The sequence below is a fragment of the Carcharodon carcharias genome, chromosome 5 (assembly GCF_017639515.1).
Source record: "Carcharodon carcharias isolate sCarCar2 chromosome 5, sCarCar2.pri, whole genome shotgun sequence".
Classification (NCBI taxonomy): Eukaryota; Metazoa; Chordata; class Chondrichthyes; order Lamniformes; family Lamnidae; genus Carcharodon; species Carcharodon carcharias.
The window spans coordinates 25568203-25595214 of NC_054471.1; the positions used below are offsets into that span (position 1 = coordinate 25568203).

Sequence of the window (27012 nt, forward strand, 5' to 3'; positions counted from 1 at the left end):
AATTTGGAGAGCGGGCAAAAGTCAACTATCCTAATTTTCCTGTTGGAAAATCCAGGCCAAAGAATGAAAGACTTGCATTTCTATAGTGCCTTTCACAACCTCAGGATGTCCCAAATCTCTTCACAACCAGTAAACTACTTTTGAAGTGCAGTCATAAAATCATAATATCATAAGAAATAGGAGCAGGAGTAGGTCATCCAACCCATCTAGCCTGCTTCACTATTCAATAGGATCACGGCTTATCTGATCGTGGCCACTTTCCTGCTTGTTCCAAATAACCTTTAACTCCCTTGTTGATCAAAAATCTAACTCAACCATGAATATATTCAATGACCCAGCCTCCATTGCTCCCTGGATTGAGAATTCCAAAGATTAACAATCCTCTGAGAGAAGTTTCTCCTCATCTCCATCTTAAATGAGAGACCCCTTATTTTTAAACTATGCCCCCATGAGTTGAAACATCTTCTCAGCATCTACCCTGTCAAGTCCCCTCAGAATTGTACATTATATCCACTCTCTGGGTAAACACATTTCTCCCAAATTTCCTGTTGGGTTTCTTAATGACTATCTTCTGTTTAAAACCTTACGTTATATCTGCATTTCTCTCAATTTAATGTACACATTCGTTGCTCACAATGCCTCTACACTGAAGAAGCCAAATGCACAGTGGACAATCACTTTAGATAAGAAATGCAGCCAGCATCCCTTACCTTGAATGCTGAGCATCTGACCCAGTTTGAGAGCAGCACCTCGCACCTTGCACAGAGTGTTCACAATCCTCTCAGCATTAGCTTCTGACAAGAAGGGACTGCCATCCAAAATCGCTTTCCCACCTGCTGAGGGACAGAATGAACAAACCATTAAAACAAGATAGCAAATTCAAGGGCGCACAGCTGAACACTCAGCCAGCCAGCTCAAACTCTAACTCCTTACATCCACAAACCCACAGGGAGAACACACAAGATCAATAGTGCGGGTCACTGCCAGGGTTAGGAAGAAAACACCTGGGTGGACCGGGAAAAAATGCCATCGGACACCAGGCTTCGGTGTGACAAAGCTGGAGTTTTCAGGAGTGGGAGGAAGAGGCAGGGGAAGGCGCGAGGGGGCAGCGGGGGGAAGGCCTGAAAACAGAGAATGTGTGAGGTTACAGGGATAAGGCAGGGGAGTGGCACTAGGTGGAATGCTCTTTCAGAGAGCCAGACTCGATGGGCCAAATTGCCTCCTCCTGCACTGTCAAGATACTGTGAACTAAAAGGTGTGTGTATAACAGCCTCGCGGAAGCCTCCAGCCACATTTGCAAAAGTCTGCTCTGTCCAGTAACTAAAATTGGAGAAAAGCCATTGGAATTCAACTGTCGAGTGCGTGCTGTGGTAAACCTCCTGGCTTGCTAATTAAATTGAAAATCTATTTTGGCCTGTTGCCTTAAAGGGGGTGTGTAGTTGGGAGTCAGATTAATTAAGAATTTGGGGATTTGTTATAATATTAGGTAACTGCAATCTTATGTATGTGCTTGAAATTTTTCCTTTTGTTAATAAAAGTTTTAATTTAGTTTTTAAAATCTCTAAAAGGTGTTAGTGGGCTCATTACTTAGAAATTCAGTGCCCAAATCTTCTCGTCATAAATACAAATTGCAAAACTGTTGTGATAGCGTGGCCAAGCTTCCCTTGTGGGTGGCACAGATCATCTGCCACGCCATAGAGAGGCAGGAGGGAGGAGACGCACGGGAGGTGAGGGGGAACATGGGAGGGGACAGGAGGGGGGGGGCGGGGAAACACGAGATGCGCGGGGGTGGTTGGTGAGGGGGGAGAGAGACAAGGGAGGCAGGAGGACATGGGAGGCTGGGGGGGGTTCGCGACACATGAGACCTCCGGGAGGCAAAGGGGGGAGAGGGGGGACACAGGAGGCTTCGCTCTCCCTCCTTCCCAGCCCGTCCTCTTCGCTCTCCCTCCCGGCCCGAGATCTTCGCTCTCCCTCCCTCCCGGCCCGAGATCTTCGCTCTCCCTCCCTCCCGGCCCGAGATCTTCGCTCTCCCTCCCTCCCGGCCCGAGATCTTCGCTCTCCCTCCCTCCCGGCCCGAGATCTTCGCTCTCCCTCCCTCCCGGCCCGAGATCTTCGCTCTCCCTCCCTCCCGGCCCGAGATCTTCGCTCTCCCTCCCTCCCGGCCCGAGATCTTCGCTCTCCCTCCCTCCCGGCCCGAGATCTTCGCTCTCCCTCCCTCCCGGCCCGAGATCTTCGCTCTCCCTCCCTCCCGGCCCGAGATCTTCGCTCTCCCTCCCTCCCGGCCCGAGATCTTCGCTCTCCCTCCCTCCCGGCCCGAGATCTTCGCTCTCCCTCCCTCCCGGCCCGAGATCTTCGCTCTCCCTCCCTCCCGGCCCGAGATCTTCGCTCTCCCTCCCTCCCGGCCCGAGATCTTCGCTCTCCCTCCCTCCCGGCCCGAGATCTTCGCTCTCCCTCCCTCCCGGCCCGAGATCTTCGCTCTCCCTCCCTCCCGGCCCGAGATCTTCGCTCTCCCTCCCTCCCGGCCCGTCCTCTTCGCTCTCCCTCCCTCCCAGCCCGTCCTCTTCGCTCTCCCTCCCTCCCGGCCCGTCCTCTTCGCTCTCCCTCCCCGTCCTCTTCGCTCTCCCTCCCTCCCTCCCTCCCGGCCTGTCCTCTTCGCTCTCCCTCCTTCACTCTCTCACTTCTTCTTCTACCCCTAAGGAGGGCACAGACACATTTCCAAAAAATATCCTTCCAGAGAGAGGGAGATGGGAGAAGCACAGACTTTCCTCAATGGGTGAGGGTTTGAGCTATTGGTTACACCTAGAGTGGGCGTGAGAGCTCCCTGGAGCCGGTATTTGTAATGTCCTCAGTGTGACAATTACTGGCAATTTACCATTTCACTGACAACCAGTTCGTTTTGACCAGGCTGCATGGTTTACGCCCTACAGCAAATACTGGAACTGGAGGGTGGACTGAACATAGCCAAGAGTTAGAGCAGTGGGAGCAAAGGAGAAAGTACTTTGCCCTAATGTAACTCAGAATGGCAGCATTCACATCAGGCAGGGTCTGGAAAGGGTGAGGGGCTAAAACGGGGGCTTTAGACATTAAACAGGAGTTCACTTGTCGTAGTGCTAGTCTCCTGCTGGCTGAGACAAAACAAAAAAAAACTTTAAACTGGGAGCTCCTAACCAACCGGAAATAATATATTGGTCTTTCTGAGGCAAGCTTTCCCACAGAAACATGATCTAGGCCCCTTTGAAGTTGTACAGGAGAAAAGGGAATCACCAACTGCATCTCTCAATTACACCGGATCAACAAGCACCCACAGGAACCTGCACAGTCCGAGTGAGCGTCAGTGGACTGACAACCTGAAACAGTCGGGAGGTTTTGGTGATTGAAAGCGGCGGCTCTGGTCAATGGCCATAAGACGTAGGAGCAGAAGTTGGCCATTCGGCCCATCGAGGCTGCTCCGCCATTCAATGAGATCATGGCTAATTTGATAATCCTCAACCCCACTTTCCTGCCTTTTCCCCATAACCCTCGATTTCCTTATGATTAAGGATATGTCTATCTCAGCCTTGCATATACTTAATGACCCAGCCTCTACAGCCCTCTGCGGTAAAGAATTCCACAGATTCACTAGCCTCTGAGAGAAGAAGTTCCTCCTCATCTCTGTTTTATATGGGTGGCCCCTTACTCTGATATTATGCCCTCTGGTCCTAGATTCTCCCAGAAGGGGAAAGCTAGGTTATAGCTGGACAGTCTGAAGAAACATGTGCTCTGTATCTACCCAGTCTCCTGTGCCTCCCCCTCCCCACTATCAGCCTGAACTATGAACTAGCACCTTCTTTTGTCAAGTATTCTGTGTGGCCGCTGGATGTAAATCCTCCATAGGGGCAAGCACAGAATCAGAGTGCAGAAAAGGCCCTTCGGCCATCGAGTCTGCACCGACACGTGAGAAACACCTGACCTACATACCTGACCCCATTTACCAGCACTTGGCCCAGAGCCTTGAATGTTGTGATGTGCCAACTGCTCATCCAGGTACTTTTTAAAGGATGTGAGGCAACCCGCCTCCACCACCCTCCCAGGCAGCGCATTCCAGACCGTCACCACCCTCTGGGTAAAAAAGCTTTTCCTAACATCCCCCCTAAACTTCTTGCCCCTCACCTTGAACTTATGCCCCCTTGTGACTGACCATTCAACTAAGGGGAACAGCTGCTCCTTACCCAACCTGTACATGACCCTCATAACCACAATAATCACACCCCGATCAGATCACCCCTCAGTTTTCTCTGCTCCAACAAAAACAACAAGTCTATCCAACCTCTCTTCATAACTTAAATGTTTCATCCCAGGCAACGTCCTGGTGAATCTCCTTTGCACCTTCTCCAGTGCAATCACATCCTTCCTATAATGTGGCAACCAGAACTGCACACAGTACTCCAGCTGTGGCCTCACCAAGGTTCTATACAACTCCAAAATGACTCCCTACTTTTGTAATCTATGCCTCGATTGATAAAGACAAGTGTCTCATATGCTTTTTTCACCACCTCATTGACATGCCCCTCCGCCTTCAGAAATCTATGGACACACAAGCCTTTGTTCCTCAGAGCTTCCTAGTGTCATGCCGTTCATTGAATACTTCCTTGTCAAATTACTCCTTCCAAAGTGTATCATCTCACACTTTTCAGGGTTAAATTCCATCTGCCACTTATCTGCCCATTTGACCATTATAGGAAGGGTGTCAAATTTGGCAATGCGGAATCGCAATTCAAATCTTCACCCAGACAACCAGCTCTCCTTCAATAAACAACTAAAACTTACTGCATTTACACCATTAAATTAAAATTAAAACTAAACTTTGTGAAGAAAACCAAACTTCAATTCATCACCTATACAAGAAGGGGCAGGAGAGTCAGTGACAGCAGTGACAATAATCTCAGGCAGAGACATGAGATCCTGGCATTACATCCAGTGCTGCAGGGAAGACTAAAAGGTTGAGATATTTTTAAAACTGTGAAGGGTTTTGACAAGGAGCAACAGTCTTCTCTGACTGGGGAAAGGAGGAGTCATTCATTTCAAACCATGACAATGGGAGATTTATCTCTACACTTAGGATGGATCATTGCATCTTTGAAAGGAAGAGAAGTTTTTAAAGCAAGATATAGGGCAGGGGGACAAATGTATCACTTCACAGGCACGATTGACTGAATGGCTTCTATAAAAAAGACTAAGAATGAGAAAGCCGAGTCATTTCTGGGGCATGGAGGGTGGGACAGGTTGGAAATCCAGTCTCTGCGTCACTCAAAGCCAGGCTTTAATGCCTCCTAACACTGTACAAGAAGGTAGACAACAGCTGCCACTGAAATCCCTTAAAAGACCAGACATGACAGTGGGAAATCCAATACGTTTACTTTGCCAATCCCCCAAACGCAGATGCAAGAGTTAAACCCGGGAACAAAGGGCTAGTTTTAGGTATGGGCACACAAAGGGAGCTGTGTAGTCTGAAGAGATCAGCAGAGGGAGAGAAACGAAGGGGTTAAACTGTCCTTTTATCCCTCTGCTGTGCTCATTTACCCAACAATTGCATTTCAAAAAGTATTTCAGTGGCTGCAAAGTGCTTTCGGGCATCCCAAGGTCATGAAAGGTGTTGTAGAAATACATAACAAAAACAGAAATACCTGGAAATATCTGTTTTTGTTTTGGATTTCCAGCATCCGCAGTTCTTTGCTTTTATCTTGTAGAAATACATGTTTGTTCCCAAGTTATTTATTCCCTCAAAAGACATTGAAATATTTGTCCTCTCACTGTTTCTAAAAAAAACCGCCAGGATTTAAATGGCGAAAGCTGTAACGAAGGTCTCGTCCAAGTAACAAAACAACTGCAGCCGACATTTGGCAGCCGGTACAAGTCAGAACAGCTTTTTCCGGGCGAGATTCCCCTTGTCCTCTTGGCAATCGACCAAGGAGATTACAGCAAAGTGACCTTGGAGATAGACCAAGCAACCTTCCTTTCTAAGCTGCGACACTTATGGTTGACAACAGTTCTTCCATCCCACCCAAGCTTCCCCACTAGGCTGTTTACATTGACGGTGTTTTCTCTAACCTCAGCCTCCTGCACTGCTCATGTTCTGCTCATGTTCAGCAAGTTATTCAGATGAAGTTAATAAGAGATCAAAAATACACCAGGCACATTGGGATTGCCCAACTCAGATCCCTGCGAGCCTGGAAACATGCCTCTGCCAGTTCTCTTTAACCCCTGAGCAATCAGATTTCTCCTCTCCCACTGTTCCGAATATATTTCCAAGCCCTGTTTGGGCCCTGCTGCATGGAGTGGACTGGCTGCTTGCTCGTGGGATCGTCACACCAAATGACTGTGCAGAACTGCACCCTGCAGCAGACCTCACCATACCATGGGGCCTGTGCTCACTCCCTCCCTCCCCTGACCCCAGCCTGTACTGTGGGACCTGTGCTCACTCCCACTCCACTCCCCTGACCCCAGCCTGTACTGTGGGGCCTGTGCTCATTCCCTCCCTCCCTCCCTCCCCCGAGCCCCGCCTGTAGCGTGTGGCCTGCCCTCACCCTGCCCTCCGAATGAATAGTAGCCACTCAGAGCACTAGGCAGAATTCCGCCCTGTAAAGGAGGTATAAATGAGAGCAGGTAGAATTTGCAAGAAATATTAAAAACAAACAGTACAGCGGCCAAAAACCTGAGGGACAATAACAAGTGTAAATACAGCTCATAGAGAGTCACCACAATCAACATTGGTTACAGAGCCAACCTTCGGAAAGGGAGGACTGTGCCAATTTAGGCAAGGTTACTGAAGGTCAATCACAGTATGCGTCTCCATTAACACAGGATTGTCAATCTCTCAGTGTCAGCTTTTTCAAACATTTAGAATATAGGCGCCAATCCCCAAAAGCAGCTTACAATACTTGTTCAGTGCTCGTTCAACACTGACAAGGAAGGCAAGGGACGCTGTTCACAGCACAGACGCCAGAAAACTGTACAATGGAGAGCAGATGGTAAGCCTATGCAGGTGCCAAGGTGGGTAGACAGAGCTGAGGTCATTTCAGCCATGATCTAATTGAATGGATGAAGAGGCTCATGGGGGCTGAATGGCCTCCTCCTGACCCTAATGAGACGAAAGTGGGTGGGTGGGGGAAGATAGTTCAGAGAGCGGCGATATATAAATAAGGCTTGTGGGGAAGCAGGAGACTCTGAGGGAGGCAGTGAGAAATCAGCGGAGAAAGAGATCTGATCAAATTTGTGAAAAGAGAGGTAAAATGGTTCTGTTTGGAGGGGGCTTGTGGGATAGTGGTTGGAATTGTCCTGATTTTGTGAATGATGCAAAAGGAGGGGCTCTGCCCCGTTCAGGGTCAAGCAATGGCTGCCATCCTCCACTCTCGTGTGTAGTTAGGAGAGAATAATTGACACTGAGTATCCTGGTTTGACATGGGGTTAATATGAGAAGCCTGCCTCTCCCTCTCGCTCTCCCACTCATAATGTGGGTAGAGAAAGCAGCAGCAAATCTCTGAGCCACACAGCCCAGGAAAGGGCCCACACTGGTTCAGTGTTACCTCAGTCAGTGCCGGATTACGGTCAGGAAAAAAAAACTCACCAGGGTTCATGCTCCTGATTGCTGCGCATCAGACCCACCCTCTGGAAAACAAACACGCCAGGCAAGGCAGGATTGGGCCTGGCTGTGACACCCCACACAGTCAAATATCGTGCCACACACAATTACTCTGCCTCCATTCTTAGTTTCAGTGCATCCAAAACTCCGCTGCCTGTGTCCTTTCTCACACCAAGTCCTGTTTACCCATCACCCATCAGACTTACATTTTTTCCTGGTTAGGCAATGTCTCAACTTTAAAATTCTCATCCTTGTTTATGAATCCCTCCAGGGCCTTGCACCTCCCTACCTTTGTAATCTCCTTCAGCCCCACAACTCTCCGAGATATATGCACTCCTCTAATTCTGGCCTCTCGGATGTCCCCAGTTATAATTGCTCTATCATTGGTAGCCATGCCTTCAGTTGCCTATGCCCCCAAGCTCTAGAATTCCCTCCTTAAACCTCTCTGACTCTCTACCTCACTCTCCTCCTTTAAGACATCCCTTAAAACCTGCCGCTTTGAGCAAGGTTTTGATCTCTCTGCCCAAATTCTCCTGATTTGACAACCCTTTTTTTTTGGTGACAGAATGCTAAGGGATCTGTTAGTACCTTAAAGGGTTGGACTTAATAAAGCTCATAATGATTCCGTCTCAGGGGCTAAAGGCATGCGCAGAACCAAGACCCCAGTCAGAATCCAAACCCTTCTGTGGGTGGGCAGAGTGAAGAGATAAAAATCAGCGTGGTTCTTCTTTATTTTTTCTCCATCTACATCATCCTGGGTCCAAAGAAATCAAACGTTGATAACATCCGACTAAGTTATTCATTCTTCGAGTGAGTCAAGCCTGTTATCAGCAGGACTGAGGCCAATTTGTCAATATTGCAACCTGCTGTCAGCTATTTACAAATCAGACAGCTGGTATCAGGAGGCCAATTCCCACATAGCACACCGACTGAGGAGATCCAAAGGCAGAAGGCTCTGTATTCAGCCTTCTTTCATTCCCCACTACACCGCCCAAATCAAACCCTCTCTCTTCTCTGCTGAAGCCAGTGGGGTACGGGAAGGGGCAGTTACAGTACTTTTAAAAGAAAAATCTGAGATTTCACGATATAAACTAGGCCTTGGACACCAGCACAAAGCAAGGCACGGGCTTCCTCGAATATACCCAGTACTCTGTTGTGGCACTGAATTTGCCAGTGACTGATGTCAGGCTAACTGGCCTGTAGTTCCCACTTTTCTCTCTCCCTTTTTTCTTGAGTAGCAGTTTTAGATTTGTTAACTTCCAAACCACTCCCAGGATCTGTCGAATTTTGTAAAATCATAACCAGTGCAGCTGCTATCTCTGTGGCCTCTCTTTGAGAAACTGTGGACATAAGCCATCAGGTACAGGGGATTTGTCAACTTACAGTCCCATTAGTTTTTTCAATACTCCTTCTTTACTAATAATATTAATTACTTCACTCTGACGAGATCTTCAGTTCCCCCTATTTCTGGTGTGCTTTTTGTATGATCTGCTGGGAAGACAGATACAAAATATTTGTTTAATATCTGTCATTTCCTTATTCCCCATGATATTTCTCCTGTCTCAGTCTCGAATGGTTTACTTTAGCTGCTCTCTTTCCTTCTTACATACTTAATCATTTTTGAAAATATTCCTGGCTAGTTTGCTCACACTTTTTCTCTCTCAGGCATCTGTTACTGGATTTTTAAAAAAAAAAACTCTCCCGAACCTTAGGCTTATTCTCAACATCATAAGCCTCTTCTATTAATCTAATATCCTTAATCTCATTAGTTAGCTGTAAATGGATCACTTTTCACTTCGAGTTTTCATTTCTCAATGTAATGTATAGTTTTTGAGAATTATGAAATATTTCTTTAAATGCTCACTATAGCTTATCAAGCGAAGGAACTGTAACTCTAACAGCAGGGGTGTGCCCTGGAGCACTAGATTAAACTATGCCTGTCTGACATGAGGCCCAATCCCAGAGGCTCTAGATTGGAGGTGAAAATAAACTGGGTTGTCCATCACTCACTGGCACTCCAGCTCCAGCTCCAACAACGTTAGGTATGGTTGCTGTTCTCTCCACATATACACAAACACCATCTGACACTATCAATCGACACCAAGTCACCTTCAGAAGGTACAGTACAATCAGATACTGCTGTTCAAATTTAGAAGTGATGGATTCTAATTTAAGCTCTCCTGTGTTGCTTTCAGTCACATTGACGTTTGCGCACAGGTTTCTACAAGTTTCTATAATAGCACCACTCTCTGTTTGGCACCACAATTTAAAGAATGTGGGCATTTTATTTAGAAAAAGACAGAATATTTCTTTTTCTCTCTCAGAGCCCAAGATTAGGCACATGTGCGTGCACACACATGCACACAGCATGTGCTCACACTACACACAGCACACGCAACCACGGGTGTCCCTGCCCCCCAAGCGCCTGCACACACACACAATGACACCCATGCACGCATGTACCTTATTACAGCCATGGTCCAAATATGGACAAAAGAGCTGAACTCCCGAGGTGAGGTGAGAGTGACTACCCTTGACATCAAGGCAGCATTTGACCAAGTGTAGCATCAAGGAGCTCTAGCAAAACTGGAGTCAATGGGAATCAGGGGGAAAACTCTCCGCTGGTTGGATTCATATCTAGCACAAAGTAAGAAGATTGTGGTTCCAGGGCATCACTGCAGGAGTTCCTCAGGGTAGTGTCCTCGGCCCAATCATCTTCAGTTTCTTCATCAATGACCTTCCTTTCAGCATAAGGTCAGAAATGGGGATGCTTCATGATTGCACAGTGTTCCGCACAATTCTTGGCTCTTCAGATACCGAGCAGTCCATGTCCAAATGCACAGAGAGGCGCAGACAGACTTCCAGGCGCACATGTACAGACAAACGTACACACACACCTCCACGGATGCCCATGCGCTCACACAGGCACCCACGTGCTGTTTCCATTCAGCCTTCCAACATCTGTGGGGTTTTTAAGCCTCGCCTGCCAAGCTGCAGCAGCTGAAGGTGCCTCTCCTCACTGACTCCTGTTTCTGCATTCAGATAGCAGCAGAGTCTCAAGCCAGGGATCCTCTGGGACATGCATAGGCTCCATGGTTTACTAGGTAGAACAAAAGACTCCCACCTACTTAGGTAAAGTGTCTGCAGTCAGATTTAATATTAGTCCTGAAAGATTGTAAAACAGAGGGAGGAGCTTGTTAAGGAAAGAGAATTGGGCGAGAATAATCAGTGAAACTGTTCTCAATGAGGTGGCAAATTTCAACAACTTGCCTTTAAATAGGAAATAATACTGGATGCCAAGTCAAAGGAGGAGCTATTAGAGGGATTGGGTGTGGGAGAGGGAGTGGAGTGGGTAGTGAGCAAAAGCTCAGTCTTAGAGAAGAGTTTTAAGGAGGATCTTAAAGCAGGAGAGAGAAGTGGGACAGGGGAGGGAATTCCATAGCATGGGGCCTAGACCATTGAAAGTATGGTCACCAGTGGTGATGGGGAGTGAGAGTAGCCCAAAGAATTGGAGTCAGAGGGAAGTGGAGTTTGCAATGGGGGTGGGGTGGGGGGGGGGGGGTGTGTGTGTGTGTGTGTGTGTGTGTGTGTGTGTGTGTGTGTGTGTGTGTGTGTGTGTGTGTGTGTGTGTGTGTGTGTGTGTGTGTGTGTGTGTGTGTGCAAGTTAAAGGAGCTAAGAATTTACTTTCTCTTTAAACATCTTCCTCAGCACGTGACAAGGCTTCCATCATTGAGCATATTATAATCCGGTCTGAGCACGAGCTCCCCAAGAACTCACACACAAAAGAAGATAACCTATTTATTTTTATTTTAGTGTCTCTCCAGGAACCGCACCCATTGATCAGGTTCTAGGCCAGGTTTCAACTGTGAACCCATCACTGTAGGCATCTGGGTAATCTCATCCAGCTCAGTTCATGGCCAAGGTAAAAATAATAGTCTTCATGGAAAACTGGGCTGGATCCTGGAATGTGATGCCAAAAACATTGGCTCAAATTCCAAAAAAACTCACCTGTGATTAGAAATGGAGAGTGACTAGTTCAGTCACTGTTAAGTCAGTGGCCAGCATTATGGTGAGATGGGATTGGGAATGGTTTCCACTCTAAAACCTCAAGGTGATCCCTGGAACCAATGCATCAAAAAAAAAAATTTGGTTTAATTGTTCATCGTAAATTGCTGACTCTGATGTAGCCACATCTTAACCATGTCTATAGACGTCTAGGTATCTCTCCACCAGCTCCTAGCAAAGTGAGACCATAGATACACACAAGGATTATGGTAACATCAACAGAGCAGGAGGCTAAATGGGCCACCGAGTCTTTACTGATGAAAGTTGTATAGACGGAGCTGTCTGTTCTCATCCCATTAATGACAGTGGATGGCACTCTTTACCCCGACAGTAAGGAGGCTGTGCGTTCAAGTCCAACTCTGGAGTTTTGAGTACATAATCCAGGCTAACACTCCAGTACAGTACTGAGGGAGTGCAGCACTATCACGTAAGACCTGTTCACTCAATGTCGTAAAAGATTCCGTGGCACTATCCGAAGAACAGTGGAGAGCCCCCCCACCCCCCGGCAACCCCAAACCCTGTGTCTACACCAACCAATATCACAAAAACAGATCATCTGATCATTATCTCCGTGCTGTTTGTGGGAGCCTGCTGTGCACAAATCGACTGCTGCATTCCCTACATTACACAGTGACTGCACTTCAAAATTACTGTGAAGCGCTCTGGGACATCCAATAAGCATTCACGGTAAAGCATTTTCTGTTCTGATGACCATGTGGGTGGCAAGGATTTCTCTGGTATCCAGGGAAACCTGTGCCATCCCCAGTGCGGGCTCAGGCTCAGGCTCCCCCTTTCATCACATGGGAGGATCCTGATATCATGCTTTAGGGGCAGGTGTGTTAAAAATAAAGGAACTTGACTTGAATTCTTCAGAGCCTCTCCTTAACCTCGAAAAGCAAGTCAAGTAACAATTCAAATACTACCCTTCCAATTGAGGCTTTAGGAGGCCCAGACCACCAGTTCTGATGGTGTTGGTTATAGAAAAGATGGGGAAGTCAGGGACGGCTCAGTTCTCCATCTCCCAGTCCACACTGCTCTCAAGCAACATCAGCTGAAGCACAGACTGACCAGCTCGAAGGGATCTTGCTGTGCATCGCAGGCTTCCTACACGAAAGCAGTTACTTCAAAATAATTCACATGTTTCAAGGGCTACCGAGCAGTGAGAAGATAAAGGCAAATCCTTCCTTCTTTTTTTAAACTAGGACCAAATGAGAGCAGGAGGAAGGAGAAAAAATTAAAGGTATTTTTTATTTGAGTTTGTATTTAACATAAACAGCATTACAGTTATCGACTGCACTAGAGGCCAAGTGAAGGGTCATCTTCGAAACATACACAGTCTCGCCTGCACCTTCTCCTCTCTTCTCCTCCCCCAAACCCTTTCCCAAGGTTGGCCAGAGCAACAGGCGGATGAAAGCACAAGCAGAACATATATAGGCACACAGCGAGAACTTTAATAACAGAATGTGATCTCCAGAACATCAGCATAAATCTCAGGATCCCCTGCCATAGAATCAGAGCTTGACTAATTCAATCAGGGCAAACATTGGCGACCACACCTCCCCCACATCCGGGGCCACACCTACCCCCACACCAGGGGGCCACACCTACCCTCCCCCACCAGGGGGCCACACCTACCCCCACCCCCACCCCACCAGGGGGCTACACCTGCCCCCAGCCCCACCCCACATCAGGGGGGCACACCTACCCCACCCAACACTTAAGTGACCACACCTACCCCACATTAGGGGGCACACCTACCCCACCTCAGCGACGACACCTACCCCACCTCAGCGACCACACCTACCCCACCTCCCCACCTCAGCGACCACACCTACCCCACCTCGCCACATCAGCGACCACACCTACCCCACCTCGCCACATCAGCGACCACACCTACCCCACCTCGCCACATCAGCGACCACACCTACCCCACCTCGCCACATCAGCGACCACACCTACCCCACCTCGCCACATCAGCGACCACACCTACCCCACCTCGCCACATCAGCGACCACACCTACCCCACCTCGCCACATCAGCGACCACACCTACCCCACCTCGCCACATCAGCGACCACACCTACCCCACCTCGCCACATCAGCGACCACACCTACCCCACCTCGCCACATCAGCGACCACACCTACCCCACCTCGCCACATCAGCGACCACACCTACCCCACCTCGCCACATCAGCGACCACACCTACCCCACCTCGCCACATCAGCGACCACACCTACCCCACCTCGCCACATCAGCGACCACACCTACCCCACCTCGCCACATCAGCGACCACACCTACCCCACCTCGCCACATCAGCGACCACACCTACCCCACCTCGCCACATCAGCGACCACACCTACCCCACCTCGCCACATCAGCGACCACACCTACCCCACCTCGCCACATCAGCGACCACACCTACCCCACCTCGCCACATCAGCGACCACACCTACCCCACCTCGCCACATCAGCGACCACACCTACCCCACCTCGCCACATCAGCGACCACACCTACCCCACCTCGCCACATCAGCGACCACACCTACCCCACCTCGCCACATCAGCGACCACACCTACCCCACCTCGCCACATCAGCGACCACACCTACCCCACCTCGCCACATCAGCGACCACACCTACCCCACCTCGCCACATCAGGGGGCACACCTACCCCACCCCTCCACATCAGGGGGGCCACCTACCCCAACCCCCCACATCAGGGGGCACACCTACCCCACCTCCCCACATCAGGTGGCACACCTACCCCACCTCCCCACATCAGCGACCACACCTACCCCAACTCACCACATCAGGGGACCACACCTACCCCACCCCCCCACATCAGGGGGCACACCTACCCCACCCCCACACATCAGGGGGCACACCTACCCCACCCTCCCCACATCAGGGGACCACACCTACCCCACCCCCCCCACATCAGGGGGCACACCTACCCCACCCCCCCCACATCAGGGGGCACACCTACCCCACCCCCCCCACATCAGGGGGCACACCTACCCCACCCCCCCACATCAGGGGGCACACCTACCCCACCCCCCCACATCAGGGGGCACACCTACCCCACCCCCCCACATCAGGGGGCACACCTACCCCACCCCCCCACATCAGGGGGCACACCTACCCCACCCCCCCACATCAGGGGGCACACCTACCCCACCCCCCCACATCAGGGACCACACCTACCCCACCCCCCCACATCAGGGGGCACACCTACCCCACCCCCCCCACATCAGGGGGCACACCTACCCCACCCCCCCACATCAGGGGGCACACCTACCCCACCCCCCCACATCAGGGGGCACACCTACCCCACCTCCCCACATCAGGGGGCACACCTACCCCACCCCCCCACATCAGGGACCACACCTACCCCACCCCCCCACATCAGGGGGCACACCTACCCCACCCCCCCACATCAGGGGGCACACCTACCCCACCCCCCCACATCAGGGACCACACCTACCCCACCTCCCCACATCAGGGGGCACACCTACCCCACCCCCTCTCAACCCCACTTTAGAAACAGATGGGATTTAATGTGTTCCAAAATAAAACCTCAAGGTGATTGATCCCTGGAATTAACAGATCAAAACACAGAATTTGGTTTAAATTGCTCAAGGCAAGTCACTAGTTCAGCGCAGTCAAATCTTAACCTGGTTAATATAGACCTCTATATTAATCTCTGAAGCAGCCCCTGACAGAGTAGGGCCATAGCACGAGGAGCAAGTCAATGCCAGTGGAGAATTCCAAATGGCCAATGAGTCTGTATACCTGTAAATGCCGACCCTCCCCTGGCCCCCCCTGTAAATGCCGACCCTCCCCTGGCCCCCCCTGTAAATACCGACCCTCCCCTGGCCCCCCCTGTAAATACCGACCCTCCCCTGGCCGCCCCTGTAAATACCGACCCTCCCCTGGCGCCCCCCTGTAAATACCGACCCTCCCCTGGCGCCCCCCTGTAAATACCGACCCTCCCCTGGCGCCCCCCTGTAAATACCGACCCTCCCCTGGCGCCCCCCTGTAAATACCGACCCTCCCCTGGCGCCCCCCTGTAAATACCGACCCTCCCCTGGCGCCCCCCTGTAAATACCGACCCTCCCCTGGCGCCCCCCTGTAAATACCGACCCTCCCCTGGCGCCCCCCTGTAAATACCGACCCTCCCCTGGCGCCCCCCTGTAAATACCGACCCTCCCCTGGCGCCCCCCTGTAATTACCGACCCTCCCCTGGCGCCCCCCTGTAATTACCGACCCTCCCCTGGCGCCCCCCTGTAAATACCGACCCTCCCCTGCCCCCCCCTGTAAATAGCGACCCACACTACAGGGCTCCACGATAGAACCATCGAAAGGTTATGGCACAGAAAGAGGCCATTCAGCCCATCATATCTACGCTGGTCAAAAAAAGGAAAAAATGGAACTAGCCGCTCATTTTAATCCCACTTTCCAGCACCTGGTTCGTAGCCCTGCAGGTTACAGCACTTCAGGTGCAGATCCAGGTGCCTTTTAAATGAGTTGAGCATTTCAGCTTCAACCACCAATTTAGGCTGTGAACTCCAGACGCCCACAGCCCTCTGAATGGAGAAGTTTTTCCTCACGTCCCCTCAAATCCTCTCCCTATAAATACTGACACACTCCTGGGCAACCCTGTAAACACCGACCCACTCCCCCCGTAAAGGCTGACCCACTCCCACGTATCTCTGTAAATACTGACACACTGCCAGGAAAGCCCCTGTAAAGATTAACACTCCATCGAAAACCCCTATACATACTGACACACTCCTGGGAATCCCATGCAAAACACTGAGATCCCAGCCACTGGCGTAATTCACAGACAGACTCAAATTACAGCAGAGTCAGTCCACGTTCTATTTGAAATAGCGCTGTATACAGTATAATCAAATCCCTGCCCTCATCCCCATCACATATGCTTTTACATCCTTTAATTTACATATTTGTCCCATTCGTTTGTCGGCCTTAGTCACCACTGCTGATGAAGCTCTCCCTGTGACAGTAACTCTCTGTGTGAGAAACATTGCTTCTATGTTCCCTATTTCTTCCAGTAATAATCTCAGTTCCCTGCCCCCACCCTCTCCTTGTTACCTCTAGATGTGACTATTCTAATGCACCCTTGGCTGGTCTCCCACATTTTACCCACTGTAAACTTGAGCTCATCCAAAATTTTGCTGCCCATGTCCTTACTCGCATAAACTCTCATTCACCATCACCCCTGTGCTCGTTGACTTAAATTGGCTCCCGGTCAAGAAACACGATTTTAATATCCTTATCTTTGTTTCCAAATTCCTCTAAAGCCTCACCACCGCCACCCACCCCCCTTTCTGTAATGTCCTCCAGCCCCGAGAAAAAACTCTGAGATATCTGTACTCCTCTAATTCTGGCCTCTTGTACATTCTCAATCACATTGGCTCCACTCTTGTGGCTGGCCCTACAGCTGCCTAGGCCTCAAGCTCTGGAATTCCCTCCCTACACCTCTCTACTTTGCTTTCCTTCTTTAAGATACTCATTGAAACCTACCTCTTTGACCAAGCTTTTGATCACCTGCCCTAATATCACTTTACGTAACTTTATGTCAGACTGTATCTGATAAGACTCCTGTAAAGGGCCGTGTTCACAGTGTTAAAGGTGACATACAAATGTTGTTGTTTCCTAACCAGCCAAAACAGCCTCTCCTTGTGAGTCCCACCCACTTGAATCAGTCTCTGCCCAATGAGTCAGTCACAAACGACAACAGGAACAGGACAGTGTGACGGGCCCCAGACCGCAAGACCGTAATCAACAGCTGCTCTCTCAGGAGCACAGTCCCCCAAACACTGAACATGCTTTCACCTACCCTCACGTTCCTCAGGCCTCCATGTCTTCTTGGCAACTTCTGCTAAGGCTCCAATTCCAAGACCAACAGCCAAACCTGTTTAAAGAGAAGCAAGAGAGAGCACTCAGTCACGAACATCTCCATTTCTCACTAGATTATTACTGGGGAAGTACAATAATCTCTAGACATAGCTCCCTGCAATGGCTCATTGGGGAAGGGCAGCACTCATGACCAGAATGGCATCTGGGGAGTTAGCAGATGTCAGCGTGGAGCTACCTCCAACAGTCAGCCTGGATTGTCATCAGAAAGTGGCCACAGGATCTTTCTACATCCACCTAAGAGCAAAGCCTGGCCTTGTTATCAAAATCTCATCTGAGAGACAGCGCCTTTGACAAAACTCCCTCGATGCTGCACTGTAGTATCAGCCTAGAAAACGATTGGATCAAAGACCGCAAATGAAGTTAGTGGAGAGGTGGTGGGGGCGTCCTCCCCCGGTCAATTGGTTTAGTAATGTCCTTTACGGAAGGAAATCTGCCATCCTGACCCATCTGGCCTACACCTGACTCCAAACCCTCAGCAATGTGGCTGACCCTTGACTTCTCTCTGAAATGGCCTAGCGAGCTACTCAGTTGTATCACTATATTAAGAAACCAAAACTTTAAGACCTAAACCAAAACTTAAAGACTTCACTTCAAAGAGTACTCCAAGCATTATAATTATAGAACATATGATAATAAAAATACTTCTTTACTCATATTCCAATCCCTTTGTAACAAAAGCTAATATACCATTTGTCTTCGTAACTACTTGCTATATTTGTGTGTTAACATTGAGATTCGTGAACAAAGCCACCCAGGTCTCTTTGAATGCAAACATTTCTAATCTCTTGCCATTCAAAAAAATATTCTTTATTATTCTTCCTACCGAAGTGGAAAACTTCACAATTCCCCACATTTTATCTCAGGTGCCATTCTCTTGTCCATTCAGTCAACTTGTCCATATCCCTTTGCAGCCACTTTGTGCCCTCCTCACAACTTACTTTCCCACCTATCTTTGCATCAGCAGCAAACTTGGATATATTACACAAGATCCATTCACCTAAGTCATTAATATAGATTGTAAATAGCCGAGATCCAAGCACTGAACTTGTAGTTTCCCACTAGTTACAGATTTTCAACCCAAAAATGCCCTATTTATTTCTACTCCCTGTCTTTTGTCTATTAATAAGATCATAATTCATAAGAAATAGATCACCACCATCCTTAATCCGTGCCAATACATTTTCCCCAATCCTATGGATCATAATTTTGTGTTATAAACTTGTGTGGCTCCTTCTTGAAGGCTTTTTGAAAATCCAAATATACCACATCTACTGGTTCCCCTTATCTATTTTATTTGTTTGATCCTCAAAAAACTTGTATCAGACTTGTCAAACAAAATTTCCCTTTCATAAACCAGTATTGACTCTGCTTAACTGTATCATGGCTTTATGAGCATTGCGTAACCAGATCCCTAATAACAGATTCTAGCATTTTCCCTACTACTGATGTTAGGCTAAACAGCCTTTAGATCCCTCTTTTCCATCTTCCTTCTTTTTTGATTAGCAAAGTAACGTAAGTTACCTTCTAATCCATGGGGACTGTTCTAGAATTTAGGGAATTCCGTAAGATTAAATCCAATGCATCTACTATGGCTTTTTAAAAATTCTTTCATGGGATGTGAGCGGTGCTGGCAAGCCCAGCATCTGTTGCTCATCTCTAATTGCCCTCGAAAAGGTTTTCTCTTTACATTGCCCCCACCAAGAGGATCCTGCGCCTCCTAATAGGTTCCTACGGCTCCATCAATCTTAATTACAAGAATGTTAGAAATCAGGACAGATGTCACCATCCCACCATTTCTCAGAGGCTTTTCACTCAAAGGGGATGGGTAATTGTTATTTTTACCCTGTGGTAATAGTTAAGTGATAGCACACTGACATTGAAGAAAAACAAAGTGAGGCAGTCGACCTGGTGTAAAATGGAGGGAAGGGGGTGTCCATTCGCCCATTTTGAAAACAAGGCCATTCGCTATTTCCCAACTCACCCCCCTCCCCATGAGAAAATTACTCACAAAGAATGATAAATGTTTCAAATTACATTCTGAACAAGGTAATAGAGAAAAAATGCAGCAGGCTGTGCCTGAATGTGTGCATGCTTCACTAGGTCTGTACTTGCTAAACAGGCTGATTCTTGTCTGACCCACCCTTTTAACTGAACACTCCTAGTCCACAATACCAGGTCCCAGCCACAATGAGCCACATGTATATCGCCACCTTGGCTGACACCTCCAATGTTTCTCTCACAATGAAGGATAATTCAGTTCCTGACATAACCGTCGGCAATTTAACAGGGAGTGTTCAAAATGATGAAGGTTTTCACTGCAGTAAATAGAGAGAGAGGCTGCTTCCACTGGCAGGGAGGTCAGGAACCAGAGGGCTCAGATTTAAGATCATCGGCAAAAGAAGAGATGAGGAGAAGTTTCTTTTAAAAAGAAAACGGTAAGTTATGATTTTCCGGAGAGAAGTGCCTGAAAGGATGATAGAAGCGAATTCAATAGTAAATTTGAAAATGGGATTAGATAAATGCTTCAAAAGTAAAAATTAGCAGGGTAAACGAGTTGGACAAACACAAAGCAACTCTTTCAAAAGAACTGGCAAAGACACACAGTGAGCCGAAAAGCAGCCTTCTGTGCTGGTTCATTCAATATGATTTCATCTAGCTTCCAATAACTCCTATGGTTCTGGGGAAAATCTAGAGCTGAATTTACTGGAGCAAAGTGATTAACCAGGGATCAGGTCAGCCTGGACAGAGCTTGGGAGGGTCAATGGCTGACTGATGAATCACTATCATGATGCTATCAATTTAGGTTTCACACTCAAAGCGAAAAAGAACACAGTCTTCTCTCCCCACCAAAGGGATTATCATCAGAATATGGAATCCATTACCACAAGAGGCTGATGAGACCCAGTCAGTCACACCAACGAACTCAATCAATACTTGTAAAAAGGGACATCAAAGGGTAAGCGCAAGGAAGCAGGAACAGGGTAACTGGGTCTAATGTGGAGTTAGCACGACAACAGACATGATGGGCAGATTGACAACCCAAACTGCAATCTCTATGGAGAACTGCTAAGTAGCACTGGGCCTAGCTACACAGATAGATACAAAGCCGTACCCGCAACCCCCATTCCCCACACAACCCTGGTCACTGTTGAAATCGGCCCAATGGACTTTACTTATTTGTCAAGACGATGGTTTACTGTCAAGTAATTACCAACTATAAATAGAAGAGTTTTGCAAGCCTCCACATACTTTAGGCATCACACTCCCAAGTGTCAAAGTATCGGTGTTGGTTAAGGGATTAATATTGCCCTGAGGGTGCATCCACTGGGTGAGGGAAATTTACAGAATGGCAGGTGTTTATAAAATTCTGACTCCAGGCCAGCATCAAAACAGAACAAAATGTCTGGCTTTCTTGTTTTGTTTTTATATACATTTATATATAATTTTATAAACACCTGCCATTCTGTAAAGTTTCCTCACCCAATGGATGCACCCTCAGTGCAATATTAATCCCTTAACCAACACCTGAGAAAGCAATTAAACGCTACATGACCTCAGGCTATGTTCTCTGGTTATCAAGGCTACACTTCTCCACTGGATCACAGTGGATCACACATTAAAACTCAGCTGGCTTGATCTGCCACTCTGTTGGTTCAATTTTAAAGTAACTCTTTAAGCTGATCAGTTTTTTTCCCAGCACTAGATGCTCTTCACTGAGCCTGTAACTGCTCAACTGATTTTTCAACTTCCTGGCCACAGACTCAAACTCCTGAGCTGAAGTATATTTTCTGCTGTTTCTGGGTCTTATGGTGCCTTCTAACTTTACCACCGTTTTTCTGCCCAGTCACCAATTCTGTGCATCGTCTGGATCTTATTCTCATGGACTACCTCTAGTAGCGCATCCTCCAGTAGTCTACCCTCAAATAGCTTCTGGACTTCACTCACCACCTCCCCACACTCATCTCTGAATTTAGACAACAGGATGTCAATGCTCCACACTGACTTCACCCAACCTACGTCAACTTTATCCTGTCACAGGATCACTGATTACATTCCCTCTTATTATCTCCTCTCTATTACCCTTTATCCAACAGGATTTAGGTATCCTAATAACTGCTACCTGACCGGGCCCGTGTAACTCGAGTTTTCCCTGTGTCTATTCACATGTGCATTTTGCTGTCGTTCCAAGCCTAAACATTATCACATTTTTTTCTCCCCTTTTTGTCCACTTCTTTTCTCTTCACCCCCTCCAAATCCTGCTGTCCTGTCATTGGCTATCTTTTCATATTTCCACTATCAGGTACTCTGCCATTCCAAATCCTACCCTAGCCCATGAGCACACTTCAACTTTCCCGTTCTCCTGCCGCCAGCTCAGTCCATTAGATAAGCCAATAGGTCCCCCCTCTGTGCCTCTCTCGACATCCTCTCCAGGGCCCATCGAGGGACTCGGCACTGGCTCATTATGAGTAGCAACCCCACCCGCCCCATCCCACGCTCTCGCCCACTGGGGGCTAATCTTGCCAAGCTCCTTCCTACACAATTTAGCCCTCCAAGGACACACACACAAAATACTGAGAATGCTGGAAATCGGAGATAGTTAGATCATTGACCTGAAATGTTAACGCTGTCTCTCTCTCCACAGGTGCTGCCTGGCCTGCTGAGTATTTCCAACACTTTCTGCTTTTTTGTTTCCTTCCACTGCTGGCCCCGTGGAACCTGCCAGTGGATAAGCTCTCAATGGCCCTCTCCACATCTCCTTGCAGAGTGTCTGTTCACTTGTAACAAAGCCCTCATCATCCATGAGCTTATTGTGAATGATTACATCGACATCATGGCCTTAACGGAAACCTGGCTGAGGGATGATGGCACCTTTCCCTTAATGAAGTCTCCCCACCTAGCTATGCCTTCCACTTCAAGACCATCACGGAAGCAGTGTGGTGCTTACCACCAGATTACACCTGTGTCTCTACTCCTCTGAGCATCTCACCTTGTTTCACACCTCTCGCCTGTCTTTCAAACTCACCATTCTCCATTGGCCTCCCAAGTATGATAAAAATTTTCTCACCAAGATATCTTCACTGATTCCTTCCCTCAGCCTTCTCATCCTCAGTGATTTCAATCTCCACCTCAACTCATCACATTCTTGCTCCCAAGTTCACAGTCTCTTTATCCTCCCTAAACGTCTCCATGTCAACTCCGCAACCCATATTCACAGCCACCCCCTTAACCTTGCCATCTCACATGATCTTGCTAGTCCCATCGTACCAATCACGAATAAGGCCATCAATGATCACTTCCTCGTATCACTCTACACTTACATCCCCCATCCCCCTCCCAACCCTACCTCCCGTGTCTTCCCTTGAAGGAAATGGCGGACAACTGGTTTAGCCATCCACTGCCAGATCTGGCAGACCACATAAAGTCATTGGATTCTGCTCTCGTCTGCTAAAACTGCTCACTCTTCCAGAAATACTGCAAACCGTATTCTTAAAACCCTTCCATCTCCTGATTATGCAACTCTTCAATTTCAAAATTTTCACCCTTGTTTTCAAATTCCTTCCATGGCCTCACTCCACCCAATCTCTGATCTCCTCCAGCCCTGGTGCCCTCTAAGGTACCTGCGCTCATCTAATTCTGGCCTCTTGGACATCCCCAATTTTTATTGCTCCAGCATTGGTGGCTGGACCTTCATCTGCCTAAACCACAAGCATTAGAATTCACTCCCGATATCTCTCTTTCCTCCTTTAGGACACTGCTTAAAACCTACCTCTTTGACCAAGCTTTTGGTCATCTGATCTGATATCTCCCAATGTGGCTTGCTGTCTGGGATGTTTTACTGCAGTAAAAGGACCAAATCTTGATCAAGATGTTGTTGCATTTGGATCCACTTGTGAGGAAGAACCTAAACTCAACACCATCAATGTAAGATTATCACCAAGAAATCATCTAAAGGAATTCAGGAGAAGCCTCTTTACACAGAGAATGTTGAGAATGTGAAATTCGATACCACAAGGGGAGATGAGGTGAATAATATTGATGCAGTTAAGGGGAAACTAGATAAGCATATGATGAAGTTGGATAAAAAAAGGATGAGAAGGAGGGACAAGTGCAGTATAAACATCTGCATGGATTGATTGGGCGAATGGTCCATTTCTGTGATGCAAACTCTATGCAAGCTCTGACTGACCTCAGGCTGCATCTCCTCACAATCAGCAATTAGACTTTGTGACCCCAAAGATACAGATTAACTTAAGCACAGTTCCATAACAGACAGTGTGGACCAGCTGATACTACACAACAACACATCATCAACCTCACCATCAGCAATGCCATGGGAGATCGGCCAACACTGAAATAACATGGGAACACTGCACAGCTATCCAGAAATAATTAAAACTCTCTACCTAACATCTCTCCACCCAAATCCCTACCTAGAGCTGTCACCAAGCGTACCTAGTTCCAAAATAGCCCCTATCAACATCAATCCTACCTCAGCACCATTCCTGCTAAGCTCTTCAATCATCTCAAACTCAATTTCTTCCACACCATCCTCGGTGGAACCCTGGTTCTTGCCTAACAGAGATAACAGAACTTTCACACCCACCTGACCAGGCAAGACGAGGCCTCAGCTTAATGTCTCACCCAAAGAGCAGCAGCCTCCAACAACGCAGTATTCCCTGTGTGGTTAAACAATGTGCTCAAGCCCTGGACCGACCCCTCAACTGAGTCAAGGAAAGCCAGCCAGCACTAACTTGGAATAATATTGACTCACTTGTCCTCCCCACTCTATGTACAGGGCTGATGCACAAGAATGCTACCATTTATTGTCTTTAACTGAGTGACCAGGACACAGTGATAAACACTTGCCAAAAGGGTCAGGAAACACTCCAAGCTTACCTCCAAAATTGGCCAGCCGACCGATTCTAGTGGATGGCACTTTGCGTTCACGTGCCCGCTCACTCAGCTAGGGAAATAAAACAAAGACAATTAGGTTGTGGAGGGGGGCAGGCGGACAATGGGGAGGGCAAGAGAGAGAAACCCTTTCACAGCCTCAGGATGTCCCAGTGTGTCAACTGTGGCTCAGTTGGTAGAGCAATCAGGGCAGTCATGGGCCCACTCCAGGAACCTAGGAATCTAGACCGACTCAGAGTTACCCCCACCGTGTCCTGGCCAATATTTATCCCTCTATCAAAATCACAAAAACAGTTTCTCTGGTTGCTGTTTAAGGGATCTTGCTGTGCACAAATTGGCTGCTGTTTTCCATTGCAACAGTGACTACACTTCAATAAGTGCAGTAATTGATTGTAAAGGTTTGAGACATCCTGAGGCTGTGAAAGGTGCTACAGAAATGCAAGTTTTTTCTATAGCAAGATGGGTTTGAATGAAGACAGCCCTGAGACCTATCCCTCCCAAATTCCCCTTATAGCATCTAAAGTGTTCTCCTGAATCAGCCCTGGAATCAACCTCCCTGCCCGGTTGCCAAGATTTGTTGAATGCCTTGGGACCTTTTGCTAAACTTAAGGTGCTATATAAATGCAAGTTGCTGTTGTTGAAATTAGGCAGCTGATCAGGTCCTTTTCGAAAGTTATCAAGTATGTACTGAGAAAATTGAGCAGCTTTGGCTATTTTGTTCAGGGGTAGAGGCCTATTTGGCTGACATCCACCAGCCAGTATGACTCTTTTTCTGCTGCTGTATCTACCTCTGGTGCATCTCAGGTTGCAGCTGAGGAAATCCCATGTGCTTCACAAGCTCATTCAGCCCATCATGTTAGTGCCAGCTCTCTGAACCAACCCCACAACGGTAGAGCCCTGAAAATCTCTCCTCTTCCAGTATTGTTTGAATTCCCTCCTGAGCAATCCTGAGCGTGCTAATAGCTACACTAACAACCAATTTAAGATAATGGGTCGAGCTCGTAACTTGGTTATTTACGCTTGCTAGAAGTGACATACATTCATACTCAGGGTCCCATTCTCTGCAAACAAAGGAACATGCTTAAACCTTGCGCCTTTTTTGAATTACCCGGGAGCTTGGAGAAGCTATAGTTCCCCGTTGCTTCCTCCATGGCAACGTTATGACCAGAGGCGACTTGCCAACCAATCAGCACCCTTTTCTCCTATAGTAAAAAATTGCTGTGATCGTTTGAAATTTGGCATTCTTGCATTTGTCCTGATGAGTGCAAGATGAAAAGCTTCAGCAACATGTCTCTCTTTTCAGCAATATCCCTTCCGAATGTCACTTATTGAATCTGCTTCCATCTTTCCTGCATTCAAACAGTGCATTCCAGATCACAAACTCACTGTGTAAAGTAATTCACTTCATCTCTGCATTGATTCTTTTATCAATTATCTTAAATCTGTGTCCTCTGGTTACCGACACACCTGCCATTGATAATGGATTCTCCTCACTCACTGTGAACACATCTATCAAATCTCCCCTTAGCCATCTTTGTTCTATGGGGAACAATCCCAGCCTCTCCAGCTTTCATGGAAAGACGGGCAGAAACCCAGAATTCAAATCCAACACTCTGAATCCCAAAGAATACAAATAGAATTTGACTTATTCAATCCACCAAAAAAAGAGCAGCTCTACAAGTAGCATCTCACAACTTGGGGTTACGTCTATGCGAGTAATGAATGGTTCTGTCTCGGTTTGTCTCAGCTGTAGAGACCTTCACCTCTTAGTTCAAAGGCTATAGAATCCACTAGAACAGCTGGGGGCAAAACTCAGAGACTTCGGGTGACATCTAACGGAAGTACATACTCTCTCTTCAGGCACCATGCCCTGAGAGGGCATTAGGGACCTTGGACTTCCATCTGTGGGTCCATGGTTATGCTTGGTAAGATACTGCAGTGGTTTGCCCACCGCCTTCTGCAGCTTCTGGCTGACCTGGAGACTCTCCCACTCTTACCACCTGCCTGTATTGGAAGGGTTTGCAGGTTGATAATCAACCTGTTTTTCATTTTATGAATGCACCTTCCATGGCTGTCAAGTCTCGGAGTGGGTCTCGAATCCAAAGCTTCTGGCTCAGAGGTAGGGGGCAGTACCACTGTGCCATAGGACTGGAAGTGGATACAAGACGACTTATTCAGTTGCAGCTGCAACTGGATGAGAGAGAGGTTAGCAACTATTGGAAGGTCCTGAGATTGTGAAAGGCACTCTATAGATGCACGTTTTTTTTTCCTCCAATTTTATTGGGCGCACTAATCGCATCTGCATCACCTTCAGTGCCTGAACCGAAGCCGTGCATTACAGCAGCCAGTGCCACACATCTCCTGGGTAGGGCACTGCTGTATCTCATCCAGAGCTCTGCTTCCCATAATCCTATCCCACACCAACACCCACTGAGCCAGACTGTGAAAAGGAGGACTACAAAGAGGCTGAAT

At 48.0% G+C, this 27012-nt stretch overlaps 1 protein-coding gene across 5 annotated transcripts in view; it reads right to left on the bottom strand.

Annotated features, from left to right (window-relative positions):
• The window catches only part of coq8aa (coenzyme Q8A, genome duplicate a), a 74528-nt gene that overhangs the window by 24479 nt on the left and 23037 nt on the right, over positions 1–27012 (bottom strand). For 4 of the 5 annotated variants that reach the window (XM_041188760.1, XM_041188759.1, XM_041188761.1 and 1 more), the window contains exons 4-6: positions 24526–24592; positions 17549–17623; positions 711–836 (exon numbers count right to left, since the gene is read on the bottom strand). In XM_041188760.1, the coding sequence (XP_041044694.1) occupies positions 711–836; positions 17549–17623; positions 24526–24592 (268 nt within the window). The remainder of the gene's footprint in view (positions 1–710; positions 837–17548; positions 17624–24525; positions 24593–27012) is intronic. The other variant, XM_041188758.1, reaches the window with a different exon arrangement.